The sequence below is a fragment of the Globicephala melas genome, chromosome 1 (assembly GCF_963455315.2).
Source record: "Globicephala melas chromosome 1, mGloMel1.2, whole genome shotgun sequence".
NCBI classification, from domain to species: domain Eukaryota; kingdom Metazoa; phylum Chordata; class Mammalia; order Artiodactyla; family Delphinidae; genus Globicephala; species Globicephala melas.
The window spans coordinates 107,345,530-107,362,573 of record NC_083314.1 but is presented as its reverse complement, the minus strand read 5'-3'; the positions used below and the strand labels follow the sequence as shown (position 1 = coordinate 107,362,573).

Here is a 17,044-nt window from a genome sequence, read left to right as displayed (position 1 = left end):
GACCTCCCTTAGCTCTTTTTTTTTTTTAAACAACTTTATTGGAGTATAATTGCTTTACAATGGTGTGTTAGTTTCTGCTTTATAACAAACCGAATCAGCTATACATATACATATACCCCATATCTCCTCCCTCTTGCATCTCCCTCCCACCCTCCCTATCCCACCCCTCTAACCCTTAGCTCTTTCATGGTGTGATGGTCACACCAGAGGTCTGTACCTAGGTTACACCCTAAGCCTTACCTTTTCCCTGCATAATGAGATTTTATACAACAAAAACAGGAACACAAGTATTAAATCTAAATAAAGTAAACGCTATGGTGTTAACTCTTCCACACAATTCTTGGTCATTGGGTTACCTGGAAACAAAGACCTTTAGTCCTTTCTTTCACTAAAGAAAAGCATTTTCAGCTTTTTGAGTAAGAAGAGTCTCTCTAATGTAAAAATGCCTGCAGCTAGTTATTTATGTTGACCTCTAGTAGTGTGTGGCTTTCTTGTGAACACTTAGTCCTGAGGACCTTTTCTCTCACATAAAAACGACTGAATCAAGCCATGCCAAGCTGTTAATGACCCTCAGATTTGCGCTTCAGGAAATTGGAGGTTGATTGGTTTTTGACGGGTTTCTCAAGCAGTTTGTCATCTGTTTTTGTCCTCCCCTCCCTCTTCCACCCTTCCATCTAGGAATGAATATTAACGAATTTAGAAACACTGTTTGCAGTTGGGTCCAAAAGACAACTACTGTGCTGAATACATTTTTCTAATTCACATCCACAAATAATGATGAGGTAGTGGTCAAGACTCTCAAAATCCAAACTCAGTCTCCTTACTCAGCTGTTGTGAAACAGATCTTAAGTGCTATTTTAAACCCAATGAACCATGTTGGCTCCAACCTCAGCTGCTACCACATGCTGAGTACTCACTACGTTCAAGAGAATGGAGCTTTGGGGAGGGTGGGAGGAAAGTATGAAAAACATGACAACACCGCAAGGCAAAACTCACGAATCCCCTCAACGACATGGGGGCTAATCCACTGACTTGTTTTGAGGGTAAAAGCCTTCAGGGCGGCGCTCCTACTCCTAAATCCTCAGCTCCCTGTACGGGGCCTGGCATTCAGAAAGCACACAGCAAACGTGCACGTAGTGAGTGAACGATCTCCGATCCACGCTCAAGCCTGGGGCCGCAGAGCTCAGACCTCAAGCACCTTTCAGGCTGTCGAACTCCAGGCAGGGCCACGTGATGCGCTCCAGCCAATGGGCAGGTTGCCTCCGGAGGATCGCCAATAAAGGCGCCAGTTGCTGCCCGCTAGCGGCCGCCATTGGGGCGAAAGTTGGCGGCGACGGGTGGTGGAAAGGTGCTTCCCTGCAGCGCTTCATCTCGTGAAAGCTGAAGCGGACAGTCAGAGAAGGTCCTTTCCACAAGGGGTAAGGGAGCCCCTTGCGGGAAGCACTACTCTGGGATCCGAGCCCTCGCTGTCACCCTGGGTGGGGAATAACCGTTTTTTCCTCTCTTCCCCTCCCCCATCAACATTGTGCGACAGCAGAGGCCGTTAGAGAGGCCATCCCGGCGTGTGCCTTTAGCCCAGGTGAGCTGCCGATTGCTTTTCTTTGGCCTTACCAGCTGCAAGCTCATTGCCCCAGTGGACCCTCTAAAATGTTTTTGGCTTTTCTCTTACGCTTGGTGGTGGTGGTGGTTATTTGTTTTTTCCAAGGAAGGGGTGAGAAGCGGAAGGTTGGTCCAAGGAATGGCTGTCCAGCCACCTCCCCATTTGAAAAACAGTCATGGCCTTTGTAGTTCTCTTAGGTCTTGGATTGATGGATCGCTGCTTGTACTGTAGTTTCGGGAATGAAGGAGAAAACATGGAACTTTAGCTGTAGCTGACTTTTTTTGTTGTATTTATTCTCGGCGTGATCATTTGGGACAGGAAATTTCCCATCCTTGATTCATTTATTCATTCAACTAACATTAAGCCCTTGGAACATATTAAACCCTCTGTTGGGTGTTGCGGAATCTGGAGTTAGGGCAGGCCTCAAGGCGCTGGATTGTGTTAAGAATTAAAATGAGGTACGTACAGGGTGCTTTGGGACCTGTGGGAAGGGCCCGGGTGGTTGGAAGGGAGCAAGGGAGGGTTCTGGGTAGGCAATAACTGAGCTGGGTCTTGAGATGAAATAGAAGTTAGTCTAAAGAGTGAGGGGAGCTCTGGTGAGGAGGGGAAATTTTCCAAAAGCATAGACGTGAGAGCACAAGAGTAGGTGCGACAGTGGAAAACTGGCAAATTTTTGAACATGGCTGGCACTGTGTTGGGAGAGTAGGAAGAGATGAGTCTAGTGAGATAGGCAAGGGGCCATAAGAGGGTTTGTTTATTGGTATGTCATGAAGGGCTATAGGTTGAGCAGTATGATCTTAAGTTGCTGAACAAAAATCACAGCATCACCATTGCATGAATTCAGGTGGGAGATAACAAGTGATTGAACAAAAGGAGTGGTTTGGGAGATGGAAATTAGGAACACCGTAAGTATTCAGAATATGTAAATTTATATTCAAGAGTCAGTTGTTTAGAGGTATTTGATGCCTTGGAGTGGCTGAGATCTGCAGAAAAGTAGTAAAGAAGACAAAGGAAAAACTGGAGGATATTAATGGGTTAGCAGAAGATGAGATTATGGATTTCTCTGGAATTCTAATCTGACCCACCTATTTGTTCCCTTAGCACCCTCTTAACCTCTGTCACAGCAATAATTATATGTATCCTGTTGGAATTGCCTATTTTATAAGTCTCTGTAAAGAGATTATTGTATCCCCCAATTCCTAGCTCAGTGCTTGCCACCATTGTAGGTGCTTTGTAAATATTTAGTAAGTGAACAAACAGAATCTGGGGAAAGTGGTATCCTGGAAACCAGAAAAGAGTTTCAAGAGAGTCACAATAGTCTAGTGACAGATATAGCTGAGAGGTCAAGTAAGGTATAAGATTCAAAAAGAATCCATTGGATTTAACAAGTAAATATCGTAAGTATTAACCTTAGTGTAAGGGGAGTTTTAGAGGAATGGCAGGAAAAAGGCATGTGTGATGTGGGGAGTAAAGACTGTCATTTTTTAGGATGCTCTGGTGTGAGATACAGAAGAGAGAAGATTGAGACTACAAGGATAGAATAGGATCAAGAGAGGAATTTTTAAGGAGACTTGAGAAAGTTTATATGGAGGGTAAGCTAGTATAGAAGTATTGAAGATACAGGCAGAAGAGAGCAAGGACCTTCAGCAGGGGTGTTATCTAGAGTATCTGGGAAAAGAGTTCAGACAAGAAGATTGAGGAAGGAGCAGATGAGAAGATTGAAGCATTGTGAAGAATATACATTTTCTACAAATTACCTGTTTGACCTTAAACAAAGCCTGATTTTATTTCAAAGAAACCATTTTCTCCCTTGAACTGGAGATGGCTAATTTGATGGTGCAGGATTTGTAGTCAGTATTTGAGCTCATCACAGGGCAGATTGCTTTTGATCTTTCTGAGCCCTAGAGGCATCTGATATTCAGAATCCAGACTTTTTTTTTCACCTCACTATCACCACTTTTATTCAGGATATACAGGAGATAGGAGTATTTGAAAAGAAACTAATAAGCAGACTTTTACAAACCTAATAAACACACAAAACCCAAATAGAAAAAAAGAGAATGCTTTGAGGGATATAACACCAGAGGCTTGTAAGAAAAAATAATTTAAAACAGGGAAAAAAAGGTAAATTTCAGGACATGTTAAGTATACGAAACCAAACTAAATTAGAAAATCAGACGAGACCAATAGATTCTTAGACAGTGGTTTCTTTTTATTGTTTTCTTTTTTCTTCCAGTTTTATTGAGATATAATTGACTTACAGAACTGTATATGTTTAAGGTGTACAGCATAATGATTTGATTTACATATATCATGAAGTGATTATCACAATACATTTAGTAAATGTCCATCATCTCATATAGGTACAAAATTAAAGCAATAGAAAAGAAAATTTTTTTTTGTGATGAGAACTCTTAAAGAATCCAAGCTTTTTATGCTGTACTGCTTCCCTGCATGTGTAAGATCTATGAACCCAACCAGAAGTGCCACCACACAGCAAAATAACTTATATGTTTCTTGTAACATTTTGGAAACATTTTTTAGCTTGTGTGTGCATTTCAGGAAATCTTTGGCCTATATGGATTTGTCAGGGATGACTGAAACATTCACAACAATCCCAAAGGCTCTCTTTTTCTTAGAAGTTTAAAATTTCACTCTATAAGTTGGAATAACCTATAGAGAACAATTAAACATCTAGCAAAATTTAAATGCATTGGCCCAGAAATTGCCAATAGAAATAAATCCAGTAGGCCAGGCCAAAAGAAGAAAAAGAAGAAAGGAAGAAATATATCCAATAGGTTTTGGCATACATATGCAACAATATATTTACTTATTAGTGAGTAGATATTCATTGCAACATTGCTTATAATATCCATATGTCCACATCCATAAGATTACATACTACGCAGGCATTAAGGAGGGAGGGGGCTGCTCTGGGACATTTTCTAAGATGAATTAAGTGTAAAGAACCAGTTTCTAAAAGGATACCCAAGAAATTGCTAAGAGTAAGGAGGGGGATCTGGTTGGCTGGGGGACAAGAATGGGAAAGGAAACTTTGTTGTATACCATTCAAACCATGTGGATGTTAAAATTCAAATAAACTTGTTTATTTTTTGAAATCCATAAATGATATATTATCTTTAAGAATTTCTCCAGAATTCCCAAGATTATTTTATAATGAGCTATTGTGTGGACGAAAGGGATCTGATTTTCAGGCAACTTGCCCATGGAACCGTAGAATAATTGACAAGGTGATGCTACATTATTATGTGATTATCTTTATCAAAGTAAACCAGAATTTTTTTTAAATTAATTAATTAATTTATTTTTGGCCACGTTGGGTCTTCGTTGCAGTGCGTGGGCTTCTCATCGCAGTGGCTTCTCTTGTTGCGGAGCACCGGCTCTAGGCATGTGGGCTTCAGTAGTTGTGGCTCTCTGGCTCCAGAGCACAGGCTCAGTAGCTGTGGCGCACAGGCTTAGCTGTTCCGCGGCATGTGGGATCTTTCCGGACCAGGGCTCAAACCTGTGTCCCCTGCATTGGCAGGCAGATTCTTAACCACTGTGCCACCAGGGAAGACCCTAAACCAGAATTTTTAATAATCATTTATGATACATTGTTTTTGAGCAGTTGTAACTGGTGGTTGTTACATAACATTCAATTCTTAGTGACATTAGATTTCATCTGCCCATGCTATCTTTCTTTTTAGAAATATATCCATGGGTAAAAAATGTTTTGAAAGCAGAAATAACAATAAAATGACAGCTCATCATAACCATTAGAAACAACAGTGGATTTTCACATAAGCAGTATAGGCCATGGATTATGCATAGTTCCCAGTAGACTTGTAACTCCATAGTTCAGTAAGTTGGAGTGAAGTAATTTTAGAGAAAATCTTGAAGTAACCAATCTATTTAAATGACAAATTACTTCTGACACCTTACTAATTGTGACCTACCATTATGTCAATTAAGGTGAATCTTTTAGAGGGTATGTTGCTGGACCATGATGCTGGCATTTTTTGTTTATTCTTAATTAAGAGTAAAAGCTACAAATAATAACAGTCTTTAGAGAATGTAAAATAAAACAGTGAAATTGGCAGCTATCTAACAGAAATTTGCCAAATATCTTTTAAAGCCACATAGCTCCTTTTTAAAAAATTTTAAATAAGAAAGAAAAGATTAAAATAATTTGAACAGTAAGACTGGGATAATTACAAAGAATATTTTATAAAGGGGATAATTCCTAGCTCTCTATTGCTGGACAGAATTTCACCTCAAAGAAACCAGGGCCTGTAGCCAATGCAGAGCACTTCTGAGATCATCATCAGATTACCAAATATTAGCTATTCTTTTGCCCAATGATAATTATCAGAGCTCTTGTCCATGGTCAGTCCATCTGCTGCCTTCAATCGCAGTGCACTTTAAGTTTATTATTAAAAATTTCTGACATATAGAATAACGGATAAAGTAGTACAAAGGACACCTGTATAACTACCAACAATTGTCAACATTTTGCCATGTTTGCTTGTCTATATAGGTTTTTCCCCAAAACCATTTAAACATATTTCACAGATGTGGCTATTCACACCAAATTTTTTGAGCATGTATTTAAACTTTTTTTTCCTTACATAATTACCCTACTGTTCTCACACCTATCAAAATTCCCTCGATTTCCCTAGTTGTCCCCAAAAATGTCTTTAGTAGTTGATCTCAAACCAAGATTTGATATAGGATGGTAAGTTGAGTTCAGTTGTTATGTCTTTTTTTAAAAAATATTTATTTATTTATTTGGCTGCATCGGGTCTTAGTTGCGGCACACAGGATCTTCGCTGCGGCATGCAGGATCTTTCGTAGTGGCAAGTGGTCTGTTCATTGCAGCGTGCAGGCTTCTCTCTAGTTGTGGCATGTGGGCTCCAGAGGGCACGGACACTAGAGTGCGTGGGCTTAGTTGCCCCGTGACATGTGGGGTCTCAGTTCCCCGACCAGCTGTCGAACCCACGTCCCGTGCATTGGAAGGCGGATTCTTAACCACTGGACCACCAGGGAAGTCCCCAGTTATTATGTCTTAATTCAGAGCAGTTCCTCATTTTCTTTAACAATCTTGCTTTTTATAAAAGATGGGCCATTTGTCTTATAAAATATTCCGTATTCTACATGTGTCTCTTTCCTTATGATTTTCGTTTCATTTGTTCTAGCACGTCAAAAAACTTCTGCAGTGATGGCAGTGGTCTATAGCTGCACTGTCCTGTACAGTAGCCAGTAGGCATATGTGGCCATTAAGCACTTAAAATGCTGCTGAGTTTTTAACTTAGGTAATTTTGGTTAATTTAAATTTAGAGTTACATGTGGCTAGGGACTTCCCCTGGCGGTCCAGTGGTTAAGACTCCATGCTTCCAGTGCAGGGGGTGTGGGTTCGATCCCTGGTCATAGAAGTGAGATCCCACATGCTGTGTGGTTTGGCCAAAATAAATAAATAAACAGAATTACATGTGGCTAGAGGCTGTCACATTGGACAATGCAGCTGTAGCCCTTGAATTTCTGTTACAGAAAAGTTAAATCTAGAAGCTTGTTACACATTTTTGGCAAAAAGCCTTTATAGATGCTATATAGATTGTATTTTGTCTTATCAGGATATATATATATATATATATATATAGGCTTTTAACCCAATATATGCTATTGTAAGTTCTTTCTAGTTAGTATTATTTTCCTAAATACTACAAAAACTTCAGTATTGGATTTGACTAATTTGGTGCAAATATCTGATCAAAGTACCAGAAGCAAGAAAATGTGGACTAGTGTGGTTGAAATATAACGGTCATATGATGAAGTGGTATGAGTAGCTAAGGATGTATGGGATGCAAAGGAAAACAATTTTAAGAGTGTTGCTAACCATTTCAAATACTACAGAGGAGTCTGGGAAGATAACTTAGGAACACCAGTGAGGGATTTGGAATATTTCAAGGTATTAGTGGTCTTTGGTAGAGCAGTTTCAGAAGAGTTGGAGAAATCAGATGGATGTATTTGACCTTTACAAGATTTTTTGCACCCAAGTTTTGTTTGTTTGTTTGTTTGTTTGTTTTAAGAGCAGTTTTAGGTTTACAGCAAAATTGAAAGGTACAGAGATTTCCTGTATATCTCCTGCCCAAAAACATGCATAATCTCCCTTGTTACCAGCATCCCCCAACAAAAGGGTACATTCGTTACAATAGATGAACCTACAATGACACAGCATTATCACTTAGTCTGTTGTTTGCATTAGGGTTCACTCTTGGTGTTGTAATTCCTAAGGGTTTGGGCAAATGTATAATGGCAGTATTTTCACTGCCCTAAAAATCCTCCATGCTCCATCTTTTCTCCCAGCTCCTGGCAACCACTGATCTTTTTACTGTCTCCATAGTTTTGCCTTTTCCAGAATGTCATATAGTTGGAATCATACAGTATGTAGCCTTTTCAGATTAGCTTCTTTCACTTATTATGCATTTAATATTCCTTTATGTGTTTTTGTGGCTGTATAAATCATTTCTTTGTAGCACTAAGTAATATTCCATTGTCTGGCTATTGCTTCACAGTTTATCCATTCTCCTACTGAAGAACATCTTTGTTGCTTCCAGGTTTTGGCAATTAGGAACAAAGCTGCTATAAACGTCTGCGTGCAGATTTTCGTATGGAAAGGTGTTTTTAAGAAAAAAAATTTTAAGACGCTGATTAGAACATGTCTGTAGGCAGAGATATCAGCAGAAGCTAATAATGTAAACAAATATAGAAAATGAAGCCTTAAGACAAAGCAGGAAACAGAACTATGTGTTGCATAATCTTTAAATAGAGGAAAGGCTTCATAAACCTAATAAAAAAGAAACATACAATAATGGAGATAAAGGAATTATTAATGAAATAATAGGTTTCTGGAAAAAGGGAAAGAAGGTCCTTATGGAAAAGAGGTGAGGCACTTATTAAATAAGAGGTAATAGTGTAGGAAATAAAAGAAGCTAAGAAATTAATTTTTAAAAGTTTCTCATGTAAACTAAGATGAGATCCTCTGCAAATGGGTATAGTGGGCCTGAGGTTTTGAGGAGTGGAACAGGTTTGGAAAAAGCATTTTATAATTGATGTATATTCATTCATTCATATATATTTTTTTTGAAGGCGGATTCCTGAGCAGTAGGAACTAACTTAAATCATCCTTGATTTCTCTCCCTACTTCTCCCTGTATAAACAAGTCACATCTGCTTTATTTCTAACATAAAATTGAACCTGAACACTTAAATTCAGCATATGTAGGCTCTGTCCTATGCATTGGATCAATACAAACAAGGTCCGTGGCCAGCATAGAGTTTACATTCTGGGAGTTGGTGGGAGGGTGGGTTGGGAGACAGTAAGCAAGTAGGTAAAAATATATTGGTGAAGCAGAGAAATGGCTGATGGATTGGAATTGGGGAGGATGGGTAAGTATGCCTATTTAAAATGAGGTTGTGAAGGAAAAATCTCCCTCAGGAGCTGATGAATCAGTCTGGAATAAGAGCATTTCAAGCAGAGTGTAAAGGCCCAGAGACCAGAACTGGCTTGATGCAAAGAACTCAAAGAAGAGGATGGCTGGTGTGAAGTGATTGAGCTGGGAGAGTAGGAGTGGAGGTGGAAGGAACAGAACAATGAACCAGACCTTGGGAGGTTTCAGATCAGTTTGGAGGCGATGGCATTAGTCTTTGTTAGAGGTGATAATGACTGGGGCTAGGGTCATAGTGGTGGAAGTAGTGAGAATCTGAGATTTATTTTGGAGGAGGACTCATCAGAGAAATACAAATTAAAATCACAATGAGATCCCATCATACGCCCACCAGAATAGCTAAAATGGAAGAAGCTGATAATACCAAATATTGACAAGGATATGGAATAACTGGAATTCTTAGACTGCTGTTGTGTATATAAGTTGGTACATTTTGGAAAACTGGTGGTGTCTATTAAAGCTGAACATATGCATAACCTATGTCCCAACAATTTTACTTCTGGGTTTATACCCAGCATAATGCATGTACGTATACACTAAAGCATTTCATAGTATTATTTGTCATAGTCAAAAACTGGAAACAATCCAAAAGTCTCAACAGGAATGGATAAATTTTGGTATAATTTTACAATAGAATACAGTATAATTTTACAGTATACAGAATAGAATACAGTAATGAAAGTGAAAGTGAACAAACAACATAGGCAAAAACATGGATAAATCTCAAAAACAATATTGGTGAAAGAAAGCTAGGCACAGTGTAATACATAGTAAATAATACTATATTTATGTAAAAGTTCAGAAACAGTCACAATTTAATGTATGGAGATAGAAGTCATCGTAGTGGTTATCTCTGTGGAGAAGGGAGGGTGTAGTGATTGGGATATTCAAAAGGTAGGCTAGCTTTAAATAATTGCAAAGCCAGGATAAGAGCCAGTTGCAGTTGCAACACTAGAATAGCACCTTCTTTCTTCTCAATGACTTTTTAAAATTTATTTATTTATCTATTTATCTGTTTATTTATTTGTTTATTTTGGCTGTGTTGGGTCTTAATTGCTGTGCGTGGGCTTTCTCTAGTTGTGGTAAGTGGGGGCTACTCTTCGTTGCAGTGTGGGATCTTCCTGGACCAGGGCTCGAACCTGTGTCCCCTGCATTTGCAGGCGGATTCTTAACCACTGCACCACCAGGGAAGCCCCCTCAATGACTTTTTTTTTTTTCTCAATGACTTTTTATTGAGTTCTAGTTCATATTTGTATAAGATGAGGAGAAAAGTGAAATGATGAGATAAAATTATAAGTCATCTCCAAGTTAATTCATTTTAATGTAGTGGTTTGAAACCTGACTGCACATCAGGATGTCCAGGGAACTTAAAAAAGAAACAAAACTGATTCTCAAGCTGTATCTCCAGAGGTTTGGACCTAGGCATTGTTTTCTTGTTTCTTTGTTTTTTGAGGGGTTTTTTGATAGGTAAGAAGTGGATTTATTTAGAGAGATACACATTCCATAGACAGAGTGTGGTCCGTCTCAAAAGGCAAGCGGACCTTGGGAGATGGGCCATCTCAGAAGGGCATTGGTATTTTTTAAATGATCCGCAACACCTCACACCCATTACATTGGCTGCTGTTAAACAAACAAAGTAACAGGTGTTGTGAGGATGTGGAGAAACTGGAACCCTGTAGATGGTGGGAACGTAACACAGTGTTGCTGCTGTGGAAAACAGTATGGGATTCCTCAAAAATTAAAAATAAAATTACCAAATTACCATATGATCTAGCAGTTCCACTTCTGCACCCTGGGGATATATCTCTAAGTATTAAAAGCAGGGTCTTGAAGAGATATTTATACATCCGTTTTTTTTTTTTACATTTATTTATTTATTTTTGCTGTGTTGGGTCTTCGTTTCTGTGCGAGGGCTTTCTCTAGTTGTGGCAAGCAGGGGCCACTCTTCATCGCGGTGCGCGGGCCTCTCACTATCGCAGCCTCTCTTATTGTGGAGCACAGGCTCCAGACGCGCAGACTCAGTAGTTGTGGCTCACGGGCCTAGTTGCTCCGCGGCATGTGGGATCCTCCCAGACCAGGGCTCGAACCCGTGTCCCCTGCATTAGCAGGCAGATTCTCAACCACTGTGCCACCAGGGAAGCCCCTACATCCATGTTTTTATAGCAGCACCATTCACAATAGCCAAGAGGTGGAAGCTACTCAAGTGTCTGTCAATGAATGAATGGGGAGACAAAATGTGTATACGTATAATGGAATATTATTAAACCTTAAAATGAAGGAAATTCTTACATATGCTACAATATGGATGAACCTTGAGGACATTGTGCTAAAATAGATAAGCCAGTCACAAAAAGACAAATACAGTATGATTCTACTTATGTGAGATTCCTGGAGTAGTCACATTCATAGAAACAGAAAATGGATTGGTGGTTGCCAGAGGCTGGGGAGACGGGAGAATGAGGAGTTGTTTAATAGGTATAGTATAGAGTTCTGGTTTTGTGCGATGAACAAGTTCAGGAGGTTAGTTGCTCAAAAATATGAATATACTTAACACTGCTGAACTGTACACTTAAAATAGTTAAGATAGTAAATTTTATGCTGTATGTAGTTAGCCACAATTTTAAATGAAGGATCCACAAGTGATTAATATGCAGCAGGAGCTGAAAACTAACACTGCTTTAATGAAAAAAAAGGTAAATTGGCTAAATGTTAACACTGAAAAATGGACAATTTATTTAATAGTCATACTTCGCTGATACACTTGGTAGTACCTTTGCTCTTTTATCCTTAAAGTAATAATGTTGTCTAGGAATGTTAGATACCATCTTTCTGAAATACTCGTGAAGCTTTAAAGTATTTTATTTTAGGTATAGAAATATCCACTAAAGAGTAGCATATTAACACTTGTCATTTTTCTTCCTAATAATTCACTTTTAAAATAAATCACTTTATTTACATTAGCCAGAAAAATTCCTTTGCCTTTCTCCCTTCACTGATTAATAATTGTAGAATAACGATGTACTCAGATAGTTATTCTTTAACCATCTCTTTAACATTCCCTGTTATTTCATTTTTACCAGGAATTTATAGACTTTTCCTGCTGAGACCTCAATTTGTGTCTAAGAAAGACAGAAAGAAATTACTGTAAAAGATTGGAATAACTTAAATCATCCAAAATGGAAGCGTACATAATGAGACAACTTTTAGTACTTCCATAGAAAAAGGTTTGTATTTGTTTACAAATAAATTTATCATTTGGCTTTTCTTTTTTCTTCTTCTTCTTTTTTTTTTTTTTTTTTTTGCTGCCCTAGTCATGATATGCTTTAAAATATGAAATCTGCTACTCTTGAAGAAAACTTTTCTGTTCCTATAAAAACCATTTTAAAGGTGCTTTGAAAATAACTCAGTTTTTTTGTTGTTTGTTTTCTGGTTTCTTTTTTTGTTTGTTTTTTAGGGCATATACCTATAGACAACATTAGAATATAAGGACTTGAAGCAGTTGAGAATGTCTCTGCCAAGTCGACAAACAGCTATTGTTAACCCTCCACCACCAGCATATATAAATACTAAGAAAAATGGGCGATTGACGAATCAACTGCAGTATCTACAAAAAGTTGTCCTGAAGGCTTTGTGGAAGCATAGTTTTTCCTGGCCTTTTCAGCAGCCTGTGGATGCTGTCAAACTAAAGTTGCCTGTGAGTGTATCTTATAATTATATTAGTTTAAAACAAGTAAAACCCTGTAAATATCCTCTGATAGAAATATTATGAAATATATTTAACTTAATAAATAAATTATTCAGCACCACTAAAGAATATCCCAATGACTGTTTTTTCCTAAAACAAAAAACTCATTTTTCTGAGCATTGAAATTCTCATTTTAGCAAGTTGTGGTAAATTTTAAGTATCAACATATGCTTTCTTGTTTATAGCATATGTCCCTTGACCTTTTGGTGTAAGGTTGTCATAAGTGTTCCCTTCTCCAAGAAGTCACTCTTGACACGTCCTGACAGACTTAGGTGTTTCACATACAGAATTCAACTTTAGGTCTTATATTAAGAATTTTAGCCATCTGATAACAGAATGGTTAAGTAATTTGTAATATAACTTGTAAACTGTAGAGCTGGGATTGTACTCTGGATTTGTCAGACTCCATAAATTCTAGTTTCTTTTTCTTCATGCCCTTGTTATTTTCCAGGATGGTTCTACTCTTATATTCTTTCGTTATTCTTTCTTTATTGGCTTTTTTTTTCTTCTCTCTGAAGAAAAATGCCATGGTAATCAACTTTGTTTCTCATCGCAAAAGGTTTTGGTTTCTATATTATCGCTTTTAATCAGTTGCTCTCTCTAGTTACAGGTGTATAGCTTCTTAAATTTGTGTACCAATTGTTGTAGTGAATTCATTCTTACTACTAACATTTAGAATTTTTTCTTACACCATAGGATTATTACACCATAATAAAAAACCCAATGGATTTAAATACAATCCGGAAACGCTTGGAACATAAATATTATGTGAAAGCTTTGGAATGTATAGAAGACTTCAATACAATGTTTTCAAATTGTTATTTATACAACAAGGTCTGTAAGCCTTATGCTATACTTGCTAATTCTTTTCTCTTACGTACAGAGCAAAGAGATATGTATAAACAAGTGTGCTGATTTCAAATTTCAAGTCTTAATTTGGGGTACATTCCATATTTTTGAAGATAATGTTTTTTACTTTATTTCCTAATTTTCATGTATCAATATTTGTTCATTTTGCCATATTTTTTGCTATATTTTTGTCTGAATAGCTATAATGGCTTATTATGTTTTAAAAAATAAAATACTAATGATTGCTGGTTTCTGTGAATAAAGTGTTATCTCAAAATGTTCTCTACTACACTTCTGCCTTTTTAGTTAAAATATGAATGATAAATCTTATTATACACTAATCTTGGTTAAATTTTTATGGTATGGATCTCTAGTTATAATCTAAGAAGCCAAACAAATGACATACTTATTTTTTCTTTCAATAAATTTATTTATTTATTTATTTTTGGCTGAGTTGGGTCTTTGTTGCTGGGCGCGGGCTTTCTCTAGTTGCGGTGAGCGGGGCACGCGGGCTTCTCATTGCCGTGGCTTCTCTTGTTGCGGAGCACGGGCTCTAGAGCGCAGGCTCAGTAGTTGTGGCGCATGGGCTTAGGTTGCTCTGCGGCATGAGAGATCTTCGCAGACCAGGGTTCGAACCCGTGTCCCCTGCATTGGCAGGCGGATTCTTAACCACTGCACCATCAGGGAAGGCCAAATTACATACTTCTAAACTTCATACAAGTTAACTTAAAGATCAGACACACTGTGTTATATCTCAGTAGTAGTTTTGCATTTGTGTTAATGTGTTAGCCTGTATGATAATATATGTGGACATTTTGAACTTAATCTTCACTTTTGTCTTCATCCATAAAATTGGATTTGTGTATTCAATTTTCCTCCATATAGGATTCCTGTTTCCCTAAGTACTGCATCCTTTTCAAGCTGTTCTATGCTATCTAAAATTTTTAAAACTTATTTTCCATTTATTCAAAATCACTAGTGACACTGAAATGTAATAGAAATGTTGGTTTAGTTTCCAAGGTAATCATCAGTGCCACCTTATGTATAATAGATTTAAGACTATTAGCTACTATGATTTTTTTTAAAAATCAGAGCTAATGGTATTCTGTAAGTACCATTGGCAAATTCATTTTAATTTAATAATTGTAAAGAGTCCTCTTACATTTAATATTTTAAAACAAAATTCAGTAATTTTCCTGAACTACCTAACTTAGAAATAGGTGTCTGCTTTAGGCCTTGCTTTGTAATTTAGTTTTTTCTCAGTAGTCAAGTAAAGCAAGATGAAGACTTCTAAGCAGATAGTTAAGATTTAAAAACTTAGCTCTACAGTGTCACTTTATTGCTTAGTTAATTGAAAATTGAATCACATCAAGTCAAACCATGAGGTACTTTTCACAGCCATGAACAAGTTTTACTTTATCCTATTTGTAAGGTAGAAATTCTAATTTCTAATACCTTTTTGTATTAGTAGGATTGGTTGGATTTTAACCCTTAGTGCTCAGAATGGCATCCTCAGTCCTTTTTAGAAGTTATAGGGGTAGGATGTTAGAATTTTAAATGCGAGCTGCTATACTTAATTTAGAAGTGATAAATACTGTTTAGTAAATATTGTCTAAGAGTACTATGGCACTGCCTTCACTAAGGCAGCCTGAATTATAGAAATTTGATACAGTGACCATACTGTGTAAACTTATGTTACATTTTATATATTTTCTAGCCTGGAGATGACATCGTTCTTATGGCACAAGCTCTAGAAAAGCTGTTCAGACAGAAATTATCTCAGATGCCACAAGAAGAGCAAGTTGTGGGTGGTAAGGAAAGAATAAAGAAAGGTAAGCAAGAAAAGGTTTATGTTCTCTTTCTTTCTCTTTTCCATATATATTTGAATGTGTGTATAAGTATAATGACTATAATTAAATAATAAATCCCTGGGAATTCCCTGGCAGTCCAGTGGTTAAGACTTGGCACTCTCACTGCCAAGGGCCCGGGTTCGATCTCTGGTCGGGGAACTCATCCTGCAAGCCATGCGGCATGGCCAAAAAAATTAATAAATAAAAATAAAAAAATAAATAATAAATACCTGAAAGGAGGTAGCCATCTAGAAGTCCTTTTACATCTAAAACGTCCCTTTAAACAATCTGCTAAACCTTGAGCACAAGGATGCCTATCATACAAGATTGGGAGGACTGTATAGATTATGGCCTTGGAGCAAAGTTTCCTATAGAATAGTGCCATTCACTTAGTAGGCACCAAGTAATTCACAGTTACTATTACTATTTTAGTAGATCATGTATCTGTGCTATACTAATTAAGAGGGCCAAAATTGCCAGCATTTCTCTGTGTCAGAAGATCCCATAGCTAAGAATGAAGTGTTGCTGGTGGGTCTGAAGATTCTCTTTTCCTAGATCTTAACTCAGAACTTTAGGGGGAGATGTTTTACAGCTAATAATCCTAATATTTAAATATGAAGTTATAAAATTAATCTTAAGTATTCAGATGGGTTTATTGTAGAGGTTAATCAAGATTGTCATAGGTCAAATGTTGGTTTATCTTTGGGTCACTGAAGCTGTAAATCTTGGTTAAGTTACTTAATCATTCCATGTTAGTTTCCTCATCTATAATATCTGGAAAATATTTAGCTTTCATGGTTGTAAATTTTTGTAAAGTATATGTTAAGTGGCTGGGACATATGAGACTTGTACCAATTCAGGTGATGGTTGAGGTTGTTTTATTGATAGTATGATGTACTTTTTTGCTGGTTGTTAATAGATCTTTAGGATGGGTCATGACTTATAGCTTGCTTTCCATCCATCCTGTGAGATACTCACTGTTTAATAAAGTTTTTATTTTGTTATTTTTGGAGAAGATTGATCGTAAGTCTGACCATATAAGCATAGGTTTCCACAAGAGGTTTAAAATAAGCCCTTGTGAGGCAAAAAACATAGATCAGTATGTTACTTAAATTGTTAAAACAAGGTGATAATTATTGCTGACTTAAAATATTATCTCTAGCAAGGTGAAAATTACTTACCTTTAGAATGTTTTCCTTTAAAACAACACTTTAACAGTTTCTTGATGGTTAAGTTGTAGCTACTTATTTCAGGTGCTCAGGTTATTGCTAAAAGCATAGGTTTCCCTTAGACAAAAGTTCTTTGACTTTGTTTTTCTGTCAGTACCTACTTGGATGTTTGTCCCTGTAAGGCACGTACTTTGGGACTACCAAAAAAGTATAACCACCCTAACTCTCAGTTTAAATTTAAGTTAGAAATAAAACTTTTTAAAATAATAAGGCAATGCATTACAATAAGTGTCAGGTGAAATTACACATGGTGTGTGCTATGGTTCA

The 17,044-nt window shown here is 37.2% G+C and overlaps 1 protein-coding gene and 1 long non-coding RNA gene across 3 annotated transcripts in view; one reads left to right on the top strand and one right to left on the bottom strand.

The window, feature by feature from the left end:
- Positions 1–3,841: 3,841 nt before the first annotated feature.
- LOC132597651 (uncharacterized) overlaps positions 3,842–17,044 on the bottom strand; it is a 73,176-nt gene continuing 59,973 nt past the window's right edge. Inside the window, exon 3 of the long non-coding RNA XR_009564757.1 lies at positions 3,842–5,179. This is a non-coding gene — a long non-coding RNA (uncharacterized lncRNA). The remainder of the gene's footprint in view (positions 5,180–17,044) is intronic.
- The window catches only part of BRDT (bromodomain testis associated), a 48,447-nt gene continuing 44,012 nt past the window's right edge, over positions 12,610–17,044 (top strand). For both annotated transcript variants that reach the window (XM_030869330.2, XM_060302856.2), the window contains exons 1-3: positions 12,610–12,798; positions 13,546–13,683; positions 15,416–15,530. In XM_030869330.2, coding sequence (XP_030725190.1) covers positions 12,610–12,798; positions 13,546–13,683; positions 15,416–15,530 — 442 coding nt within the window. The remainder of the gene's footprint in view (positions 12,799–13,545; positions 13,684–15,415; positions 15,531–17,044) is intronic.